Source organism: Cherax quadricarinatus, chromosome 32 (assembly GCF_038502225.1).
Source record: "Cherax quadricarinatus isolate ZL_2023a chromosome 32, ASM3850222v1, whole genome shotgun sequence".
Taxonomy (NCBI): Eukaryota; Metazoa; Arthropoda; class Malacostraca; order Decapoda; family Parastacidae; genus Cherax; species Cherax quadricarinatus.
The window spans coordinates 23,493,688-23,518,844 of record NC_091323.1 but is presented as its reverse complement, the minus strand read 5'-3'; the positions used below and the strand labels follow the sequence as shown (position 1 = coordinate 23,518,844).

The 25,157-nt window shown below is 39.2% G+C and overlaps 1 protein-coding gene across 5 annotated transcripts in view; it reads left to right on the top strand.

Annotated features, from left to right (window-relative positions):
* Positions 1–21,012, top strand: part of LOC128690291 (DNA oxidative demethylase ALKBH2) — a 50,108-nt gene extending 29,096 nt beyond the window's left edge. For all 5 annotated transcript variants that reach the window (XM_053778904.2, XM_070090530.1, XM_070090527.1 and 2 more), the window contains exons 3-5: positions 863–1,005; positions 7,023–7,180; positions 20,775–21,012. In XM_053778904.2, the coding sequence (XP_053634879.1) occupies positions 863–1,005; positions 7,023–7,180; positions 20,775–20,914 (441 nt within the window). In that variant the 3' untranslated portion in view covers positions 20,915–21,012. The remainder of the gene's footprint in view (positions 1–862; positions 1,006–7,022; positions 7,181–20,774) is intronic.
* Positions 21,013–25,157: the final 4,145 nt, after the last annotated feature.

Here is a 25,157-nt window from a genome sequence, read left to right as displayed (position 1 = left end):
TACTTTTTTCACAATTGCACTGCAAGAAAAACCACTAAAAACAATGGTAAACAAGTGAAATGTTTGGATGTATGAGCAGAAGCTTCCTCAGCCACTGAGAGACAAAGCCAAACTGAAGCGCGAGCTGCCCCAGCCGGCGGATTGACTCGTTCAAAACGGCCGATAACCGAGCGCTGAAAACCCCGCTGATAACCAAGTTGGCCGATAACCAAACCAGCCTATAACCGGGGGTCCACTGTATATTGTTAAAGGAAAATTTAAAATAAATTAAAATCTCAGAGGGCTACAAATCCTTGGTGAGGTAGAGGAGGTTCCATGTGTTCTTATCTTTCTTTGTAGTACTCTAAATACATGGCTTAGTCTGTAGGCAATTAGCAAATAGGGATGTGATTTTGAGGCTGGCTTATTTCACAGCTGTGACACTTATTGTTTATTTTTGTTCTTCATAAGTTCTGTGAAACCTGTTTGAGGTACAGTTATGTGACTTTAGTTTAGGCATGGAGAGTTCCTGTTTGTGGTACAATTTTCTTTGTGCGTTTTGATAAAATACTGTTGATATATTTCGTTGAGCTAGCAGCACGAGGTCATTATTAGAGCGCATTGTGGTAGTTTAGGTCTAATTTTTTTTAATTATTTGATAGTGTTAAATGAACATTCCTAGAGTGGTTGTTGGCTGTTCTGTAAATTGTGGCATGGACTCCAAAAGTAAAAACTATCCATGTTGAAACCATATAATTAAATGAATTTTGAATTACAATAATGATAGTGTTGATATACATATTGTACTGTATTATAAAATTTATATAATGGTTTACATATTTTGTTGTAGCTTCTAATTATTTTATTATGCTTCATATTCAAGGTGACTTATGGTGACCCTGGCCTTACCTACAAGTACAGTGGCATTGTAAGACCTGCTCAGCCCTGGCCACAGCCGCTTGAGGCAGTACGCGACTTACTTGGCAATGTCACAGGCTACAACTTCAACTTTGTGTTAGTGAACAGGTAACTTGAGTGTATAATTTTGCAGAGATGAGAAGCAATGGAAATTCAGAAATTTTGATGCTGCATATAGGTTATAAGGTATTGACAAATGTGAAGAGAAACTAGCCTCAGTTTTTTTTTTTTTCCCCATGAGTTTTGCTTGAGCTGAGATTAGTTTGTTCCCAAATGAAAGGTTGTCTACAGTACTTTTTTTTAACCAGCTAATGACTTAATAAAGATAAAGATATTTATTTTGACAAATTACATGGTTGTACAGAGGAATATAATAGTTGGGTGTACATGCCAAAAGCCTCTTTGTATGCAGAGCATTTCAGGCAAACTTAGAGTTTAACTTAAGATAAGTAAGGCAATAATACATAGTTCATATGGTCATTAGATGAGTTACAGCAAGTACAGTAGAACTGTATATTCTATCGGGTAATGCAACATGGTTTTGATGAGTCTAGTAGAGACTTATTACACTAGTGAATTAGTTAATGTAATAGTTAATGCTGATCTATAGTTGTAATCATTTCAGTTACTGGAACAAATGAATGTTTTTTTTTCTCCAAATGCATTCATATTTTGCATATCTTCATTTTGTTTGTGTGTAGTGTTTATGCTTGTTTGGTAGTGATTGGTTAATAATGTGGATTCCGTAATTAAGATTTTCTTAACCCTTGTTTATATGATTTTTTCCTTGTTATTTTTCACTAAATGCATTGATATTTTATGCACATTCGTGTTATTCATACATGTTGGGCTCACATTTGTTTGACTAAGAACAATAAACAAAAAATACTTAGTTTTTTTTTGTTGGCAGATGTTCGTACATATTACAGTAGTACCTCAGTACTTTGACTTAATTCGTTCCAGAAGGCTGTTTGAGTGCCGATCCATTCGAGTACCGAACTAATTTTTTCCCTAAAGAATAATTAATAATTTTTCATCTCTCTTGTGACTAACCAATTTTCTTTTTGGTTGACTGTTATCACTAATTTTCTTAGGCTCCATGGTGACTTGTTTATACAAATATAAAAAACAAAAAATGCGAAGAAGCACAAAATGGTTTACAGCGAAGTTCAGCGGAGTTTTGCAATGAACGACAGCTGCTGGGAGTCTGATGCACATTGTTGAGTGCCGAGCAAATGGTTGACTACCGAGTGATTTTTTTTTTTTCCAAACAAAGCTTTTGAATACCAAATTGTTTGAGTTGGGAGCTGTCGAGTACCAAGGTACTACTGTACATAGTCAAAGGGTGTGGAGGCAACTCTGCTCAAACCATCACCCTCCCAGCTTGGGCACACTAGCCCTTTGTGTATCCAACATACTAGTATGCAGATGCCTACAATGTGTCTGACGTATCAGTACACAATTTTTCTAAGCCTCAAGTTTGCCACCTGTCAATATTTTTGACCTCAGCACAACTTTTGTTCTCCTTCCTTCTATTGATACATATGAAAAAAATCTAAGGCCTGCAGGGTCCACACAATGTATCATGGTTAACTGCACAAGTGATGATTGTCCAACGTAGTAGTATGCTAGCTAGAAAAAGTAAGCAAAGAAACCAGCTTCCCTGCCAGCAAACAGGGTGTGGAAGTGACTTGAAGATGACTTATTCATTCCAAATTTATTACTTTCATGATACTTAAAGTGGAATTCAGCCATAAAGCACACCTAAGTATATTTAACCCGGGATGACCCACTAAAGTCAAACCTTGTGATTTTTTTTTTTTTTTTTTTTTTTTTTTTTTTTTTTTTTTTTTTTTTTTTTTTTTTTTTTTTTTTTTTTTTTTAGGAACAGTAGACCATCATTTAGCACGAGTTTATTTGGCATGATTTGGGTATTGCACGATTGAAGAATTGCGGCACAATTTTATGTAGCATATCGTATAATTAATTTAAGATGGTTCAATTTGTGGGAAGGAAAAAAAAATTCTCTTTTGCTCAAGCGGCCGCCTCATTGTGGAGCATCCGGGGAGCCCTCCCCTGCCACTCCCCGACACCACCCCAGCGTTCATAATTCATACGTGTCCAGTCTTTCTCTACTACAAGGCAGCTGTGTTTGTGAATTGTTATATTTTAATTACTATATCTTGTATCTGCCAAGCAATCATGACACCCAGTAGCCACACCAGTGTTGCTGAAAGTGGCACAAAGAGGTATAAGCACTTAAGTCTTAGAATTAACAAAGATATTATACAAGAGATAACCTGTAGCTGTAATGAAGTGTTACTTTGTACACAGAAAAAGAAGTAAACATTATTTGTGTGACTGACTGACTTACTGAGTGACTTGACTGACTAAATGATTCAGTTAGACACACTAGTACAACTATCGACTTCAGTACCAGAACCTCGACCATCCTCCTCAGCTCAGTAGGGCCACAACATAACTCTCCACTCTCTTCACAATCATCCACAAACACCAGCACCCACAATTTAAGGTAAGAAATACTATTATTTCTGTTACATTTGTAGTCTTAAGCAGTAAAAGCCATATAATACATCACAATGAACTACAACTACATATTCACTTTTATTTTTGTAAGATGTGGAGGCCTAAAAAAAAGTTTTGGCTTTTTGGGGGCTCCCAGGAACGTAACCCCATTCTTCCCCTAAGTTCTTCAGTTCATCTCACATGATTTTACCTAACACTGCATTTTCAGTAACGTAACTACTGTGCTAAATGACAGTCTACTGTAATTCACACTAAAACAATTGTAATATAATAAGTGTTCATTGTACATAACCTTAGAAAACCAAATAGAGTGGACCCCCGGTTATCGGCTGTAATCCGTTCCAAAAAGGCGGCCGATAACCGAAATGGCTGAAAACCGAATTAATACTTCCCATAAGAATTAATGGAAATATAATTAATCCATTCCAGACAAAAATATTCACAAAAAAAAAAATTAAATTATGTAAGTATTACATACCATTTTTGAAGGCTAATGCTGGCTTCTGGAAGATAGGGAGGAGGAAAGAGGGGAGAGTTAGTGTTTGGAAGGGGAATCCTCCTCCATAGACTTGAGGTAGCAAAGCCTTCTCTGGGGTTACTTCCCTTTGTCTTTTAATGCCACTAGGACCAGCTTGAGTCACTGGACTCCTGTCTCACAAAATAACTGTCCAGAGCACTGTTTCTGGTGTCTCTCTAAGATTTCCCTGAAGTGGGACAGGGTTTTGTTACTAAACATGTTGCAGATATGGCTTGTTTCAGCTTTGTCAGGGTGGTGTTTCTCTACAAAAGCTTGCCTTACAACACTGTGTATGCCACTATGCTTCTTCTTAAATCTATCAAACCATCCTTTGCTGGCCATAAATTCACAAACTGTAGCACTTGTTTCAGGTATTTTCTTTGCAAGATCCTCATGCAACTGCCTTGCCTTCTCACAAATAATAGACTCCACAACACTGTCTTCCACTAATTTTTTTCCTTAATCCACAATAATAATTTTTCCATCTCTCCCATTATTGGTGGCCTTTGTTTAGCTAGAAAAGTTACTCCTTTTCCAACATTAGCATCTTTGATTTGTTCTTTCTTTGCCAAGATGGATGTAATTGTTGATTTATTCTTGCTGTACATCCTAGCAAGTTCCACCACCTTCATACCACTCTCAGACTTTTCTATCACTTCACGCTTAAATTCCATGGTGTTTCCTCACTTTCTTTACCACAGGAACTTTCTTTGGAGCCATGGTTACTTATTTCATATTTGCATTGCAAAAAAAAAACACTAAAAACAATGGAAAATAAGCTAAATGTTTGGATGTATGAGCAGAAGCTTCCTCAGCCACCGAGAGACAAAGCCAAACTGATGCGCAAGCGGCCCCAGCCGGCGGATGGACATGTCCCAAACGGCCAATAACTGAATTAATGGCCGATAACCAGGCGCCGAAAAACTGGTCAATAACCGGGGGTCCACTGTATAGGTCGGCCATCACTAATCTGGCGTCATTGGGATCTGTAGTGTGCCGGATTAGTGAGTTTGCCAAATTACAGAGTGGTTAGGTTAGAATACACTTAACCCTTTTGGGGTTTTTGACATACTAGTACATCTTATGCACCAGGGTTATTGACTTACTAGTACGCATAAATTCTAGCATCCTCAAATCAAGCAGGAAAAGGCTGGTAGGCTTAGATGTGAGAGAATGGGTCTCTGTGGTCAGTGTGCGTGGTACAAAAAATCGGGGACCCTGTGGTGCATTGGGGGAAAGCCATTTTATTTCACTTTGTTCACCATGTCTGGCGCTAAGAAACTCCTCACTCCTCAGCTAATTGGAGCTCTTTTGTTCCCAAGTGACAGTTCAAACACAGATGGAAGTATCAGTGAAGATGAATTTCATGGTTTTGAAGAGTTTGTGACTGAAAGCAATGCCCAGGGAACCAGAAGGAAGGGAGACCATCAACCTAGGATAACCCAAAAAATTCGGAAAGTGACTTATTTTCATGTGGGTTGGTGGGAGAAGGGAAGGGAAGGGATGAGTGTTGACAGGCAACGAGGGTGGTGAGTGATGGTGTGATTCGTCACTAATTACGCCGGTGACTCAGCATATTTACGAGTCCACCCCCACACAATAACTACAAGTTTTACAGAAGCTGTAGCAGTTCTGGGAAGTGCCCAGTGACTTTGTGTGTATATATATATATGATGGAAAAATAGTAATAAACATTTTTTATTGTTGGTTTGTGTAAACATGTTTTGTAAACAATATAATAACTTTGTGCAGTTATTATGTAGTATACAATGAGTGAATATACATTCAGTATATCTTATATTGGTCTCACAAGCCATAAGTTACTTGAAGGAAGAAAAAGAAAAAGGAAGGAAGGAGGGAAGGTAGGTAGGAAGGAAAGAAGGAAGGTAGGTGTGTGGGGAGGAAGGGATGTGTTGTGGAAGGCCGTGAGGGTTAATGAGTATTGGTATGATGCATCTTTGTGACACAAGACATGCAGGTGACTCAGCATATTTACAAGTCCACCCACACACAACTACAAGCTTTCAGAACCTCTTGTAGTTACAGGAACCTGTCCAGTGGCTGTGTATATATATGATAGAAAAATAGTAATGAGCAACATTTTTTATTGTTGGTTTGTATAAACATGTTTTGTAAACAATATAATGACAGCAAAGTTTGTGCTGTTGTGTAGTATACAGTGAGTGAATATATACCAAATAGTCTTTATATTGATCTCAGAGGCCATAAAAGTTACTTGAAAAAATAAAATAAAAAATAAAAGAAAAAGGTAGAAAAAACTATTACCGGGTGACCAGCAGTTGGTGATGTTGCCATAAGCGGTTCACTGTCAACTTCACGCCTCCATATCTGTAAGTATTGATTGCAAAAAAAAAAAAATTGGGGCCTATAATACTCACAAATTTTTTTTTTTTTGTAAGTATTATAGGCTAAAAAGTTATATTTATTTTTTTTTTTTTTTTTTTTTTTTTTTTTTTTATTTTATTTTTTAACCCTGAGAACAAGTTTGGGAGAGGGCCTGTCGACCCTCAAAGGGTTAATTAACCTGTCAATAGAGAGTGCTACATCCTCATTTTCATCACTGTTTTTTCCTCCATTGGCTTGCTGCTGTGGATTTACAACCATCTGCATAATTTCCTGGTCAGTATAATGATGGAATTTGAGTGGGCTTAATGATGGAATTTGAGTGGGCTTAATGATGGAATTTGAGTGGGCATAATGATGGAATTTGAGTGGGCATAATGATGGAATTTGAGTGGGCATGATGATGGAATTTGAGTGGGCATAGTGATGAAATTTGAAATGTAGTAAAAAAAAAAGGGGGGGGGAATGTAGATTATTCAAAGTGAAGCAATGTCGGACAGGTGTTTCCTCATATTTGAAGTGCATCTAATATAAGAAACTGGTGTACATAGTATTAAACATTAAAAGTAAAAAAAAAAAAATTGTATCTTCGCATCAGTAAAATGTAAATATCACTGGCACTTGTGCTGCTATTGCATTTTTTTCTTTTGCCATTGAATTCATGTTGACTTTTATAATTTTTCAATATTATTTTAAGGTACAAGGATGGCAGTGATAAGATGGGTGAACATAAAGATGATGAAAGGGATCTTGATTCTCAAGCTCCCATTGCCTCTGTAAGTCTTGGCCAGGCCAGGGACTTTTATTTCCGCCATCAAGATACCAAACCTCCCAAGAAATTGAACATTGAGAAAGGTATGGTATTAGAAATTGTGTTGGTAACTGAAATAAACTTAAGGCTTGATATTCATTTAGATCCCAATACTTTTGCTTAGGTTCTTTGGATTTAAGCATTTTGTCATAACCCAGTCCATTCCTTAGATTACAGTGTTCAGAATAAAAAACTGCAGGTATTCTTTTATCTACAGTAAGGAAGTAAAATAGATAAAGCAAAAATCTTGTGACACTACTGATGACCCTGTATTGTTATAGTTTCTTCTCCAGGTATTTTTTTTTCTTTTATGATAATGCTTGTGTGGATGAAAATTCAGTAATACTGTACTCTTATTACAGATACAGTAGACTTTCGTGTAACATGCTTCCATATTGCACATTATAAATGTAACCCTAATGAAATTGTTTTCATATCTCATTGCATGGAAAGAACTGGTATTGCATGCTTTAGCACACCATGAATAAATTTTTTTTTTTATTTTATTTAGTAATTTAAGCATACATACAGAGGTACAAAAAATACAGGTAAGAGCAGCATGCCAAAGCCACTTATATGCATAGCATTACGGGCTGGCTTAAAATTAACTTAAGATTAACTAAGCAATGATGAAATCAGTGATAAAACATTATTGTAAACAGATAACTATAAAGCACAAATGAGTATTACAAAGACAGGTCATATGGTTGCTTGCATTGCTGTACATTCAGTCGAATGGAGTATTCTGTTAGGTAGTGTATTTAAAAAAATAATAAAGTTAGATTGGGTCCTAGGTTTAACATTTGTGTGATATAATTGTGAGTAACATAGAGGATATACAATTTATAAGGTTCAGTTATTCAGTATTTATTTGGTTTTGAGTGAGTAAGTGATCTTTGAGAAGAGACTTGAATTTATAAACAGGTAGTGTTTCTTTTATATTTACAGGTAATGAATTCCAGATTTTAGGGCCTTTTATGTGCATTGAGTTTTTGCATTGCGTGAGATGGACACGAGGAACATCAAAGAGTGATCTGTGCCTTGTGTTATGGTCATGTGTTCTGTTGAGGTTGGCAAGGAGATGTTTGAGGGGAGGGTTAATATCAGAGTTAAGTGTTCTATGTATGTAATAGGTGCAATAATAAGTATGGATGTTTTGTATGGTGAGTAGGTTGAGTATTTTGAATATTGGTGGAGTGTGTTGCCTGTAGTGAGAATTTGTTATCATTCTAACTGCAGCCTTTTGTTGGGTAATTAGTGGTCTGAGATGGTTAATTGTTGTTGAGCCCCATGCACAAATTCCATAGGTGAGATAGGGGTAAATAAGAGAGTGATAAAGGGCCAGGAGGGCTGACTGTGGAACATAGTACCATATCTTCCATAGTATGCCTACAGTCTTGGAAATTTTCTTAGAAATTTGTTGTATATGTGTATGAAATTTGAGTCTATTATCGAGGTGGATTCCTAAGAATTTTCCCTCTGTTAGCTTTGTGATAGGTGATCCATTTATTGTTATGTTAAGAGGTACATCTGTAGCTCTGTTACCAAACTGAATGAAGTAGGTTTTGTCAATGTTTAGTGTAAGTTTGTTAGTCCTCATCCAGGTAGATATTTTCTGTAATTCGGTGTTTACAGTATTGGCTAGCGTGACTGGGCTCGGGTGAGAGAAGACGTATGTAGTGTCATCTGCAAAAAGTGTGGGTTTGAGTAATTGCGAAGCATTTGGTAGGTCATTTATGTATAGGAGAAAGAGAAGAGGGCCAAGGACACTTCCCTGTGGGACACCAACTGTAATTGGTTGTGTGGAAGAGCTTGCCCCATTTGCGTACACATATTGGCTTCTGTTGCTGAGGTAAGACTTGAGGCAGTTGAGGGAGTGCCCTCTAATACCATAGTGTGACAATTTTACGTGGAGCAAGTCATGGTCAACTGTATCAAAAGCTTTCCATGTTGCACACTAATTCCTGTTAGAACACTTTGAGGGATATAGTATTTTACTTTTTGATATGAAGAAAAGAATTATATTTATTGCAAATTCTTAAGTACTTTTTGCCTTGGCTTTAGATTTCTGTTTACCAGAACTCTTAAGTCTACATAATTTAGTTTACAAGTACCAGTGCATTGTCAATGTATTTTTCCCAGGATTTAAAACCTTACATTGGTTTACATTAAACTGCATCTGCCTTTTTGCCAGCAACACTGCCAACTTACAAATTATCCTGTACCACTGTATTGTCCTCTTCAGAAATGATTTGAGGCCTATTTTAGTGTCATTGGTAAATTTTCTTATATGCCTATTAATACTCATGTCATTCATGTAGTGTGAACAAAGGGTCCAAAGCTGATCTCTGTCGAGTACTACTAGTAATGGATCTGTTTTCTGATTTCTCAACACTTCTGCGAATTGTTGCATATCATTCAGCAGTGCAATGATCCAGGAGATAAGTTCTCTAGCATGTGGCACTGCTTTTTTTTTTTTTCAACAGTCGCCTGTATGGAGCTCTTATTGAAAATCTTACCAAAGTCTATATGTACATAACATAGTAGTCTTTATCATGGTCTGCTGCCTCCAATACTTCGGTAGAAAAAAATGTTGATTCACAAGGTAAGATGGTTTTGTAAAAGTGCTGAGATTCATTGATCAAATTGCACATACCTTAGTAAATCTTAAGTTTAGCGATCATAACTTGCACTTTCAGTATATTTAAATACAGGTTTTTATTTCCAGTAGAAGCACATTCATTTCCATTAAGGTACATGGCCATAAATTCATTTCCATTGGTGATGTGCATTTCCATTAAGGAGCACTGTGGCAGACCAGCCTAAAACCCCCAATTTGTAATAGGCAGTGGAGAGTGCTACTAAGTTTGTAGGACCTCTAAGGGGGTAAACACATTGGCCTTAATTACAAAATAAAAATATATTAAAATAAAACCACTCTAGGGGTCACATTCCCTTGTAAACTCAAACAGCACTGAACTGGTGGTCAGTACAGTGATTAATAAACCCTAGGTTTGATCTTCAAGGAAGGTTAAATAAACTAAGAAAATAAATGTACCGAACTTGCACACAAAAATCACTCTCAACGAAAGCAAAATACTCGGCAGACGATGCAACATCCCCCCAATGAAAAGCAGGGGTGTCACTAGCACGTTAAGAGACAATACAGTAAGTATCAGGGGCCCGAGACTGTTCAACTGCCTCCCAGCATACATAAGGGGGATTACAAATAGACCCCTGGCTGTCTTCAAGCAGGCACTGGACAAGCACCTAAAGTTGGTACCTGACCAGCCGGGCTGTGGCTCATACATTGGATTGCGTGCAGCCACCAGTAACAGCCTGGTTGATCAGGCTCTGATCCACCATGAGGCTTGGTCACAGACCGGGCCACGGGGGCGTTGATCCCCGGAACTCTCTCCAGGTAAACAAAAAACTGCCACTCTCCCCCACCTTACAATTTATAAAACATTAGTTTACACTTATAAACATTTACTAGCTGATTAAAGTAAGGCCAAAAGAAAAATATGTCCAGCATTCTCTAGCAGGCTGGTAAACACACTTTTTTTTTTTTTCTCCACACATGCCCCACTTAAACAACAGGACCAAGCACCTCTTATGGCCTACATGAGTATAAAATAAACTATATATAACTTATGGCCTGAGCATCATCGCAATATATCAGTCACAGAGCTAAGGGGCATGTCCTACGAGGAGAGGTTAAGGGAAATTGACCTCACGACACTGGAGGACAGAGATGGGGGTATATGATAATGACATATAAAATACTGAGAGGAATCGACAAGGTGGACAGACAGGATGTTCCAGAGATGGGACACGGCAACAAGGGGTCACAATTGGAAGTTGAAGACTCTGATGAATCGCAGGGATGTTAGGAAGTACAGCATTTCATCAGAGTTGTCAGGAAGTGGAATAGTCTGGGAAGTGATGTAGTGGAGGCAGGATCCATACATAGCTTTAAGAAGAAGTATGATTAAGCTTGTGGAGCAAGAAGTGTGACCTACTAGCGGCCAGTGAAGAGCCGGGGCCAGGAGCTGTAACTCGATCCCCTGCTGGGAGCTCTGCACACAGGCCAGAGCTCCGCTCGAATCTTCTCCTATAGCTGTTCCTTGGGCTTATATGATCCTTCAAGCACTCCCCACAATGGGGTGTGCACCACGTGTTTTGACCTGACGCCGTCAAGAACAAAAGACCTCAAACTTAAGCCGAAAGGCGTGTCTGACAGCTATTTGCCAAGGCAAGGTGTGACCATTTAATTGGTTAAATTAGGTGTCCCTTAGTGACCTCAAAAGCACAGTTGAACTACATTACATCCCCCTTTCTCCCCCAGTTTAAAATATCTGAGAACTAGGACAATTTGCCCTAAGTTATTAGACTATTTTAATCCTAACCCCTTAATTCTATTACAATACAAAGACAAAATTATACATAGCATAATACAAAATTAATCATCTACATATATTTCCCTCAGCCTTCTCAACTACCACAAGGCAGTATAATCAGTACACCTCACAGTTGACCAGCATAACAGTTGCTCTCTGGTGCAAAGCCTCCTTACCCGTCATTTCTCCTTAAAACTAAATATCTGGCTCCATTGCCTTCCCTACTCCTACTAGAAATGCACTAGCCGGTACTAGTCACCCTTGCACGTTAACCATTGGGCCAAACCTCTCTAGGCTTTGTTGGCATGAAAAACTGCTCCAACGGGTTGCATTCTTTCAAGTAACTGCAACTGGACCACTTCACGACCACCATGGTCGCATTTTCAATACACTTCACATGCACACTTCAACATCTGAAAATCGAGACAGGGCAGGCATCACAGCTAAGACCCTCCATTATCCTGTACCACTGCTAAGATTCACTGGCCTCAAAAAACAAGCTAGCCATGATCAGTGGACCGTTTTCAAGGTCACCTTATTCCACACAGGTAACAAACACTTCTGGTAAGACAAAGTAGGCTGGGGACATCTCACACTCTTAATTCTCTCTCGTGGCTGGCAGGACATCCCTGCACCCCAGTTGTACAGGTTGACCAGCATGACAGCATATACCTCCATACCACCTATGGCAGCACTCTGTTCCTAGTACCTGGAGTCCACCTCCGCAGCTCACGTCCTTCCACATCTCCGAGGATGGCAGCTCCTTCATAGTAGATTCTCCTGTCCTGGTACACCAGCCAGAATCCCTCATACACCACTGCAGCATCACCGCCATCATCTCCCGAGCTAAGCAGCATCACAGCACGGCCACAGCATAGCAGACAGCATCACGGTACGTCCACAGCGTCGCAGCACCACAGCATGGCCTCAGCAAAGCAGACAGCATCAGAAGGCCTCGCCTCAGTAGACCACAGCATCACCAGCAGCCGACATCAGCAGTTGCAGGCTATGGTCAGTTTTTCGAAGTGAGGTGAGGTCATTTCAGGTCATTAACAGAAGTGCGGACACCCATCCCTGGCAACTGTGGGTAACTAGCGGTCTGCGGGTCATGGTCACAGAGGCTGGGGGACGCGCGCACACCCACTACAATGGATGACAGACCAGGGCAGCAATACAGCAACTGGGGCACATCAGGTGGATAGCAATCATAGGCAGCTCTTCAATGGGTGACAGTTGTGGGCAAGTCTTCCAAGGCAGGCTGGATGACTTCTTGTTCCTCTGTTAATATTCAATTTCGACCAGTAATTGCTTCCCTCAAAAGTCTCGCCCAAACACTGATATTCTCCACCATTTATCCCAAACTCACAAACAACTCCACCAAATATAATGTTACAACCACACAATTACTCAGACCCATGGTCAAAAAAGGTCAGTTAAGGTCACTAGGATTATAATACAGGTCCGCCATCACAATCCGGCAATCAGTTATTCGGTTACTTCAGTTATTCAGCACTAATTTTGGCTAGCATAATTTCAAATTTCCAGAGTCGCCACACCAACCTGCTGGTACTGTTTGGTGGCGCTACTTGCTGCATAAGTCATTCCACTTTCTTTTTCTCCATTTATTGTTATAACCTGCTTGCTTTTAGCCCTAGCCATAGTTCCAGTGAATAAAAGAAATGCTTCTCATTATGTAAAACACCAACACAGTACATTGTCCATTAAAGATAAGGGGGCTTTGAAGCCACTGTCGGTTGCCACGAGCTCAGTCTCATGATGCAGGAGAATATGCTTTATTATTACGCTAATATCAACACTACAGCTTATTTGCCTATCACAATATGACATAATAAACAATATAAATAACATAAAACATGTTAAATACTCCAGAATAAATAATATTTGGCATAATACCGAGCAGTTCGATGGAGGTATGAAGAGGATATGGTATACAAATACCATTCTCCTATCCCTGTCTTGGGGGCTTGTATTAGAGAAAACAGAGTATAGCACAGGGCTAACTGTGATATACACTCGTGCTGCACCATAAACCTGAAACAAAAAAGTTATTTTCTCTATATAGATTATCTCACACAGGAGCATGTGTGTAGAGAACCTAGGATAACCCAAAAAAGTCAACATGACTTATTTCTAGTACCTGGCTTGGGTTAGCCATATATGATTTTTGGTAAATATTCGATTCCCAGCCAGGGTAGAAACAGGCCTGTTTCTTTACAACTGTTGTCTATATTTACTCATCAGTAAATGGGTATCTGGGTGTTAGCCGACTAGTGTGGGTGTTATCCTGGGACACTCGCCTAATTTTCTTGAAATACTCTGCATAACAAGTGGCTTTCTATATAGTACAGGTCCTCCATCACAAATCCGGCATCATTGGGACCTGTAGTGTGCCAGATTACTGAGTTTGCCGGATTACTGAATGGTTAGGTTAGAATACACTTAATAAAATTAACCAACTTACTTGCACAAAGTTCATTGAACATCGGCAAAAATCGAGCATTTCCGCTACTTTGAGCTCAATTTCAATGTACTTTTCAACCATAAAAACCATGTGAAAATATACCGCAAAGAGGCGGCTAATGGCTGAGAAGTGAACTCCCTTATTTATCGTCCGTCTTTTTTATTTTTGTTGTACATTAAGAAGCATGTTTCCATCATACATTGCCCAAGTTTCAATAAGACAGCCCAACAAACAACTAAGAAAAAAAAATATTTACCAAAAATCATATATGGCAAGCCCAAGCCAGGTACTGGAAATAAGTCACTTTGACTTTTTGGGGTTATTCTAGGTTCTCTATACATACACTGCTATGTATGATAATCTATGTAACTGTATTTGTGTATACCTGAATAAACTTGCTTATTTACTTTTAGTCTGTTGACCGAGTACAAGAAACCGCCCATTCACTTCAACCACCCAATATAGTGGTCAGAAATTGGTAATTTGGCCAATTTCACACAAATATCAACAGATGCCAATTTCAAAATAGGGTCCAGAATAAACAATGCAGACATTCCTGGCACTAAAATAACATTTTTCTCTGTTCATTAGTCACGGCTCCAGGCCCCTCTTATATTACTCTTGCTTTCCGTTTGGAATTTTTATTCACAAAAAAAAAAAAAAAGATGATTTACTCTTAAGCAAACTACTGCATTATTGTAATAATTGTATAAATAATGTCAACCCATTCTTGACTACGTATTGGAATTTGGACTGGCAGGCGGACAGGTATTGGACAGTGACGTCATTTGTTTACTCGAGCATCGCTAAAGAATAGAACATTTTCGGTACTGTGAGCGCAATTTCAAAGTACTTTTCGTCATGAAAGCACTCAAAATCATATCTGTTTCTGTAATGTATCTTTCATTCTATCAAATGAGACCGAAAAAACGAGAATATAACCATGCAAAAATATACCGCTAAGCAGCCGCTATGGCTGAGAAATTAATTCCACTATTTATGGTCTGATTTCTTTCATTTTTGGTGTACGTTAGGAAGTATCTCCATTGTATATTGCCCAAGTTTCAATAAGATAACCCAACAAACAATTGAGAAAATAATAATAATACAGTGGACCCTCGCCTAACGCTATTAATCCGTTCCTGAGAGCTCAACGTTAGGCGAAATTATCGTTAGCCGAATTAATTTTCCCCATAAGAAATAATGGAAATCAAATTAATCCGTTCCTGACACCCCAAAGTATGAACAAAAAAAAATTTTTACCACATGAAATGTTAATTTTAATACACACAAACTGAAGAAGACATGCACAGTTACATGACACTTACCTTTATTGAAGATCTGGTGATGATTGATGGGATGGGAGGAGGGGAGACTGTGGATGGTGTTAATGTTTAGAAGGGGAATCCCCTTCCATTAGGACTTGAGGTGGCAAGTCCTTTTCCGGGGTTACTTCCCTTCTTTTAATGCCACTAGGACCAGCTTGAGAGTCACTGGACCTCTGTCGCACAACATATCTGTCCATAGAGGCCTGTACCTCCCGTTCCTTCATGACATTCCTAAAGTGTTTCACAACATTGTCAGTGTACAGGTTGCCAACACGGCTTGCAATAGCTATGTGAGGGTGATTTTCATCAAAAAAGGTTTGCACTTTAAGCCACATTGCACACATTTCCTTAATCTTTAAAGTAGACAACTTCTTCAATTTCTCTATCCCCTCCTCCAGAGAAGTTTCCTCAGGTCTGGCCTCTTGCTGTTGAAGATGATCCAGCAGTTCATCACTGGTTAGTTTGTCATTGTCTTCCTCCACCAACTCTTCCACGTCCTCCCCACTAACCTCCAATCCCAAGGACTTCCCCAATGCCACAATGGATTCCTCAACTGGCATAGGATTCCCAGGGTTAGCCTCAAATCCTTCAAAATCCCTTTTGTCTACACATTCTGGCCACAGTTTCTTCCAAGCAGAGCTCAAGGTCCTCTTAGTCACTTCCTCCCAAGCCTTACTTATAATGTTTACACAATTGAGGATGCTAAAGTGATCTCTCCAAAACTCTCTCAGAGTCAATTGAGTTTGAGGTCACTACAAAGCACCTTTCAAACATAGCTTTTGTGTACAGTTTCTTGAGGTTGGAAATGACCTGCTGGTCCATGGGCTGCAGGAGAGGAGTGGTATTAGGAGGCAAAAACTTCACCTTAATGAAGCTCGTGTCCCCAGAAAGTCGCTCTGCCACGTCTGAAGGATGACCAGGGGCATTGTCTAATACCAGGAGGCACTTAAGGTCTAATTTCTTTTCAATTAGGTAATTTTTCACAGTGGGGGCAAATGCATGGTGTAACCAGTCATAGAAAAAGTCCCTAGTGAACCATGCCTTACTGTTTGCCCTCCACAGCACACACAAATTAGCCTTGACGACATTGTTTTTCCTGAACACTCTGGGAGTTTGAGTGATACACCAATAAAGGCTTCACTTTGCAATCACCACTAGCATTAGCACACATCAACAGAGTAAGCCTGTCTTTCATAGGCTTATGTCCTGGGAGTGCCTTTTCCTCCTCAGTAATGTAGGTCCTGCTTGGCATTTTCTTCCAAAACAGGCCTGTTTTGTCACAAATAAACACTTGTTCAGGTTTGTCCTTCATTGTCTATGTACTCCTTGAATTCCTGCACATATTTTTCAGCTGCTTTGTGGTCCGAACTGGCAGTCTCACCATGCCTCATCACACTATGTATGCCACTACGTTTCTTAAATCTCTCAAACCAACCTTTGCTGGCCTTAAATTCACTCACATCACCACTAGTTGCAGGCATTTTTCTAATTAAATCCTCATGTAACTTCCTAGCCTTTTCACACATGATCGCTTGAGATATGCTATCTCCTGCTATCTGTTTTACGTTTATCCACACCAATAACAGTCTCTCAACATCTATCACTTGCGATCTCTGTTTCAAAAACAAAGTTGCACCTTTGGCAAGAACAGCCTCCTTGATTGCCGTTTTCTTGGCCACAATAGTAGCGATGGTTGATTGGGGTTTTGTGTACAACCTAGCCAGCTCGGAGACACGCACTCCACTTTCATACTTAGCAAAGATCTCTTTCTTCATATCCATAGTAATTCTCACCCTTTTTCCTAGGGTTGACACTAGAAGCTTTCTTGGGGCCCATGGTGACTTATTTTGCAGGTGCAATCACTAAAAAGGCTGTGATAATATGAAGTGTTCCGATTGTATGCTTGGAAGCGACTGCGGTGTCTGGCTTGTAAACACTGGCACCCACGGAACAAGTGAGGCGGGCTCAGGCCGCACGTGGACGCATCTCGAACGAATCGCGTTGAGCGAGTTTTTTAGCGCTAGCCGAGGCAAAATTTTTGCGTTAAAATGTATCGCTAGGCAGATTTAACGTTATGCGATGCGTTCGTTAGGCGAGGGTCCACTGTAATGTATTTACTACACGTACATGTCATACAGGCTTAGCTGACATCAGTGACATACTACTAGTATATAGAAAGCCGCTTGTTATGCAGAGTATTTCAAGCAAATTAGGTCAGTGTCCCAGGATAACACCTACACCAGTCGGCTAACACCCAGGTACCCATTTACTGATGGGTGAACATAGACAACAGGTGTAAAGAAACATGCCCAGTGTTTCTACCCTGGCTGGGAATCGAATACATGTATTTACCAAAAATCATATATGGCTAACCCAAGCCAGGTACTAGAAATAAGCCACATTGTCTGACTTTTTTGGGTTATCCTAGGTTCTCTACACACATGCTGCTATGTGTGATAATCTATATAGAGAAAATAATTTTTTTTTGTTTCAGGTTTATGGTGCAGTACGAGTGTATATCACAGTTAGCCCTGTGCTATACTCTGTTTTCTCTAATACAAGCCCCCAAGACAGGGATAGGAGAATGGTATTTGTATACCATATCCTCTTCATACCTCCGTCGAACTTCTCGGCATTATGCCAAATATTATTCATTCTGGAGTATTTAACATATATTGTTTATTATGTCATATTAGATCAATTGTGATAGGCAATAAGCTGTAGTGTTGATTTTTTTTTTTTTTTTTTTTATCACACTGGCCGATTCCCACCAAGGCAGGGTGGCCCGAAAAAGAAAAACTTTCACCATCATTCACTCCATCACTGTCTTGCCAGAAGGGTGCTTTACACTACAGTTTTTAAACTGCAACATTAACACCCCTCCTTCAGAGTGCAGGCACTGTACTTCCCATCTCCAGGACTCAAGTCCGGCCTGCCGGTTTCCCTGAACCCCTTCATAAATGTTACTTTGCTCACACTCCAACAGCACGTCAAGTATTAAAAACCATTTGTCTCCATTCACTCCTATCAAACACGCTCACGCATGCCTGTTGGAAGTCCAAGCCCCTCGCACACAAAACCTCCTTTACCCCCTCTCTCCAACCTTTCCTAGTAGTGTTGATATTAGCGTAATTATAAAGCATATTCTCCTGCATCACGAGACTGAGCTCATGGCAACCGACAGTGGCTTCAAAGCCAGTGTACTGTGTAGGTGCTTTACACAACGAGAAGCATTTCTTTTATTCATTGGAACCATGCCTAGGGCTAAAAGTAAGCAGGTTATAACAAATGGAGAAAAAGAAATTAGAATGACTTGTGCAGCAAGTAGTGCCACCAAACAGTACCAGCAGGTTGGTGTGGCGACCCTGGAAATTTGAAATTATGCTAGCCAAAATTAGTGCCGAATAACTGAAGGAACCAAATAACTGATTGCCGGATTTCTGATGGCGGACCTGTAGTATGTCACTGATGTCAGCTAGGCCTGTATACCTTATACATGTACGTGTAGTAAATAAAGATATTATTATTATTATTTTATCAATTGCTTGTTGGGTTATCTTATTGAAACTTGGGCAGCGTATGATGGAAAGATACTTCTTAACATACACCAAAAATGAAAGAAATCAGACCATAAATAGTGGAGTTCAGTTCTCAGCCATTAGCGGCCGCTTAGCGGTATATTTTTGTATGGTTTTTATGGTTATATTCTCGTTTTTTTTGTCTCATTTGATAGAATGGAAGATATATTACAGAAACAGATATAATTTTGATTCCTTTCATGACGAAAAGTACCTTGAAATTGTGCTCGCAGTAGTGAAAATGTTCTATTCTTTAGCGAAGCTCAAGAGTAAACAAATGACGTCACCGTCCAATACCTGTCTACCTGCCAGTCGAAATTCCAATACTGAATAAAAAATGGGTTGACATTATTTATACAATTATTACAATAATGCAACAGTCTGCATAACAGTAAATCTTCTATTAATTTTTTTTTTGTGTGTGTGTGTGTGTGTGTGTGTGTGTGTGTGTGTGTGTGTGTGTGTGTGTGTGTGTGTGTGTGTGTGTGTGTGTGTGTGTGTGTGTGTGTGTGTGTGTGTGAATAAAAATTCCAGATGGTAAGCAAGAATAATATAAAAGGGGCCTGTAGCCATCACTAATGAACAGAGAAAATGTTATTTTAGTGCCAGGAATGTCTGCATTGTTTATTCTGGACCCTATTTTGAAATTGGCATTGTTGAAATTTGTGTGAAATTGGCCAAATTGCCAATTTCTGACCACTTTATTGGGTAGTTGAAATAAGTGAATGGGCGGTTTCTTGTACTCAGTCGACAGACTAGAAGTAAGTAAATAAGTAAGTTTATTCAGGTATACACAAATAGTTATAGATTATTATACATAGCAGCGTATGTATAGACAAAGTGACTTATTTCCAGTACCTGGCTTGGACTTGTCATATATGATTTTTGGTAAATATTTTTTCTTGATTGTTTGTTGGGCTATATCATTGAAACTTGGGCAATGTATGATGGAAAGGTGTTTCTTAACGTACAAAAATAAAAAAAATGGACGATAAATAAGGGAGTTCACTTCTCAGCCATTAGCCGCCTCTTTGCGGTATATTTTCGCATGGTTTTTATGTTTGTATTCTTGTTTTTTTGGTCTCAATTGATAGAATGGAAGATATATTACAGAAATAGACATGATTTTGATTGCTTTCCCGACGAAAAGTACCTTGAAATTGAGCTCAAAGTAGTGGAAATGTTCGATTTTTGCCGATGTTCAATGAACTTTGTGTAAGTCAAGTTGGTTAATTTTATTAAGTGTATTCTAACCTAATCACTCTGTAATCCAGCAAACTCAGTAATCCGGCGCACTACAGGTCGCAATGATGCCGGATTTGTGATGGATGACCTGTATCACACAAATATTTACTTTAGCTTTACGTACCAAAAAAAAATGGTAGCATAACGTAAGTATAACCAAGCAGTCAAAAAGGCACACGGGACTGGTTCCTAATATAAAATAATGAGAACCACCACCGCTTAGACACCATGTCATGTAGGGGGGTATTGAACATATTGACGCCTAGATCTGACGCCGTCAAGAACAAAAGACCTCAGACTTAAACCGAAAGGCGTGTCTGACAGCTATTTGCCAAAACAAGATGTGACCATTTAATTGGTTAAATTAGGTGCCCCTTAGCGACCTCAAAAGCACAGTTGAACTACTTCACAATTGTTCATGAGGATTGTGTAGTATGTTCTTTATTCCAGCAGATTGTTAACCATTTGTTCCATGCAAACTTTTCATAAAGCCCCACTAGCAATCTGGTGTCTCTTGGGCTAATGTGTTTCCAGGTACTATTTCTGGTACATTTCCTTTGTGCATAAACACTGCACAGTTAAGTAATACCAAGTTAATCTTTCAGTGCTACTTCAACTTCAACATGGGAGTTTGTTATTGATGAATCCTCCAACAAACCAATTCTGGTATCATGCATTACCTCCACGGAAGTCTGCACCAGGGGTCAGAATTAACCTCACTTTTAGGAAGATTATACCTCATTAGCCTGTGAAGTATATCTAGCAAATAAGAACCATTCAGTATTATATACTTGTATGATTTTCTATCTGTTAAGAATTCAATAAATATCCATCTTAAGTTTACCCTCCTATTCTTTCATTAGTAGTCTACATTGTTCCTTTCTGTATTTAAAAGTACCCAAGTTAGAATGTCTGTGAGCATAGTTTAGGTATAATGTGTTTTAATAAACCTGATACTTAAATTAGTTACAGTATGTAAAATTAGCATGAACCACATAATATACAGTAAACAATAATGCAACCTCATTACTTTTTTTTTTTTTTTTTTTTTAACACTGGCTCTCTCCTGCCTAGGTTGGGGGACCCAAAAAAAGAAAACCTTCACCATCACTCACTGTCTTGACAAAGGTGTGCTGATACCACAGTTCAGATGCCCTTCCAAATTGCAAGTATCCCCACCCCTTCTTCAGAATGCAGGCACTATCTCCCACCTCCAGAACTCAAATCTGGCTAACCGGTTTTCCTTCATGTTACCTTGCTCAAACTCCAGCAGCATTGCATGTTGTAACCACTTGCCTCCACTCATATCTATATGCTCAAACATGACTGTTGAATGTCCAAGCCCCATGCCTTCAAAACCTCCTTTTGCCCCCTCCATCTAACCTTTCCTAGGGTGACCACTATCCTGCCTTCTCCACTACAGATTTATACACTCTCCAAGTCATCCTATTTTGCTTCTTCCTCTCTAAATGCCCAAACCACTTAAACAACCTCTCCTAAGCCCTCTGGACAATACTTTTAGTAACCCAGCACTTCTGATCTCCAAACAATGAATTCTCTGCATAATATATATACACCACACATTGCCCTCAGACAAGACATCTCCACTGCCTCCAGCCTCTTCCTCACTGCAACATTCACAATCCATGCTTCACATATATGAGAGTGTTGGCCCCACTATACTCTTACATTCCCTCTTTTTTCCTCCATGAATAACAGTCTACACAGATGCCTCAATACACCACCCACCTTTTTCCCTTCAATTCTATAGTTCACCTAGTTTTTCAGACCCATCTGCCGACAAGTTCTCTCCCAAATACCTGAACACATTCACTCCCTCCATACTTCCTTCTTCCAATCTGATATTCAGTCTTTCATTACTTAATTTTTTTTTGTTGTTCCCCTCATCACCTTGATCTTTGCTTTGTTAAATTTTATTTTCCTTCTTTTATATCACTTCTCAAATTTGTCCACCAACCTTCACAACTTCTCATCAGACTCCCAAAAGCAGTATCATCAGTAAAAGGCAACTCTGACAATTCTCATTTTATATTAGATTCTGTATATTTTAATCCAACACCCTAACATTCACTTTTGAAACCCCATCTATCAATATAAGCAGCCATGGTGATATCACACATCCTTGTCTAATGCCTACTTTTACTGGAAACTAATTACCTCCCCTCTCATACATATCCCAATCAATCAAATCAAAGTTTATTCTCTATAAGGATTACAATGCAGGGTTTACACATTTTGGTTTTTGTGTGGTTTACATGTAATAAAATACTAATTACAGAGGGGGCCACTAGAACACCTAGCATGGCTAGGCATTTTGGGCAAACTTAGATTAATTCTTAACCCTAAATTATTACAAATTGTGGAGTAAGTTGACTAAATACTAAGTGACTAAATACTAGTTTGTGAGTTTAGCAATGTAAATGCTTTAGTTTTACCACAATACATAGTTTCTATATTGGAGTATCACAGGCAAACTTATGACTAGTTAGGAATCATTATTTTAAGATTAAGATATATATTTCTGTGCTTATAGTCAAATGAGTGAGTGAGTGTAAGTGTGAACCACCAGAGTTTTCAGGTAGGGTGTTCCAGATTTTAGGGCCTTTGACATACATTGAATTTTTGTAAAGGTTTAGTTGGACATGGGGAATGTTGTAGAGATGTTTGTGTTTGGTGTTATGCCTGTGGGTCCTGTCACAACTATCAAGAAAGCATTTTAGGTCAAGGTTAATATTGAAATTTAAGGTCCTGTATATGTAGGTTGCACAGTACTAAGTGTGGATGTTCTGAACAGGGAGTAAGTTTAGATCTATGAAGAGTGGGGGGGGGGGTTGCCAGGGATGGGATTTAGTGATTATTCTTACTGCGGCTTTTCATTGAGTTATTATTGGCTTTAGGTGTGTTGCTGCAGTTGATCCCCAAGCACAAATAGCATAGGTGAGGTATGGATAAATGAGTGAATGGTATAGTGTGAGAAGGGCATTTTGCGGCACGTAGTATCGTATCTTGGAGAGGATCCCAACTGTTTTGGATACTTTTTTTGTGTGTTGGATATGGGTGCTGAAATTCAGGCTGTTGTTGAGGTATAGGCCTAGGAATTTGCCCTCATTATGTCTGGCAATTAGAGGGTTGTCGATTTTAATGTTAAGTTGTGTAACACCTGCTCTGCTACCAAACATAATATAGTAGGTTTTGTCAGTGTTAAGTGTAAGTTTATTGGCTGTCATCCAAGTTGATATTTTGAGCAGCTCCTCGTTAACAATGGTGTTGAGGGTGGCAAGATTAGGGTGAGAGATGACATAAGTCGTGTTGTCAGCAAAGAGAATGGGTTACGGGTGTTGGGATACGTTTGGAAGATCACTGATGTAAATGAGGAAGAGCAGGGGTCCAGGGACACTTCCCTGCGGAACTCCAGTATCAAGTGGCCGTGTTGATGATGCTGTGTCTTTAATGGTGACATACTGATACCTATTAGTAAGGTAGGATTTGAAATGTGCAAGCGCATGGCCTCTTATACCATAATGGTCAAGTTTGTGGAGTAGGATGCCATGGTCTACTGTGTCAAAAGCTTTTCTTAGGTCAATAAATATTACTAGCAGATATTCCTTATTTTCCAATGCTGTGTAAAGCAGATCTAGCATTTTTACAATTGCATCATTAGTGCTTTTATTTTTCCTGAATCCAAATTGGCAGGGGTTGAGTATGTTATGTGCCATTATAAATGAATACAGTCTCCTGTGCACAAGTTTCTCAAAGATTTTGGATAGCAATGGTAAGTTTGATATTGGCCTATAGTTGTTTACATCTGTAGGGTCACCACCTTTATGTATTGGTGTAACCCTTGCTGTCTTGAGTAGTTTCAGGAAGGTGCTAGTTTCTAGTGACTTGTTAAAAAGTAATGAAATAGCATGCGAAAGGACATGGGCCGCTCGCTTGTACAATAATGGTGGGAAACGAGACAGATTCCCCGAGTTATTTTTAAGTGACTTTATAATCTCGGTGACTTCGGTGGGCTCAGTTGGTACAAGATAGAAGGAATTTGGGAAATTCCCATCTAGGTAGGCCCCGGCATGAGCGTTGGTACATGGGATTTTACTGGCAAGATTAGATCCTATGGGATGCAGTGGTGTTTCATTAGGTTTAGTTAGGACAATATTCTTGGTTTTTTTCAGTTTGTGGGTGCCCAGAATCTGAGTGTGTTTTCCAGGTCTTTTTTATATCTCCTCTTGTGTCAGTGAATCTGCTGGAGAAGTACAGTTGTTTGGCTTTCTTTATTACTTTAGTGAGAACTGATGGATAGTGTTTAAGAATATCTTTGTGTATTAAGCCCTGTCTATATTGCTTTTCATATTGGTGTTTCTTATGGATGGATTTCAGAATGCTGCTGGTTAGCCATGGGCAACCGCGCCGTTTATTTGTGATCTGTTTCGTTTTTTTAGGACAATGTTTGTTGTATAGTCTAAGTAATTTGTTAAGAAAAATGTCTGTCCGATCGTCAATACCATTGGCCTTGGAGAATTCTGTAGGCCAGTCGACAGTCTCTAGGTCTGCTGTGAACTTCCTTATTAAGGCCTCGTCATGGAGTCTAAATGAAACTTTGTTGTATTCCAGTGGTGGTTTACTAATGTTTGTTAAGAGGAAGGTAGGGTAGTGGTCTGTAGTGTTGTCTGTGATTATCCTTGATTTAAGGGGAGCTAGTATATTGGTCCATATGTGGTCTATTATGGTTGCACTTGTCTCAGTGAGCCTGGTTGGTTTAGTTATTGTTGGTATCAGAAGTGTGTTGTTTATGTTGTTGATGAAATCAGTTACAGGCTGATCATCTAGTAGGCCAAGGTTGATACTGAAGTCTCCAGCTAAGAGGTGGTGGTGCTTGTTCATTTGTCTGCTTGTTATTAGTGCCTTTAATTTCTCACTGAAATTTGGGATGTTTGTGTGGGGTATCCGGTAAGTGGCACCGATTGTTA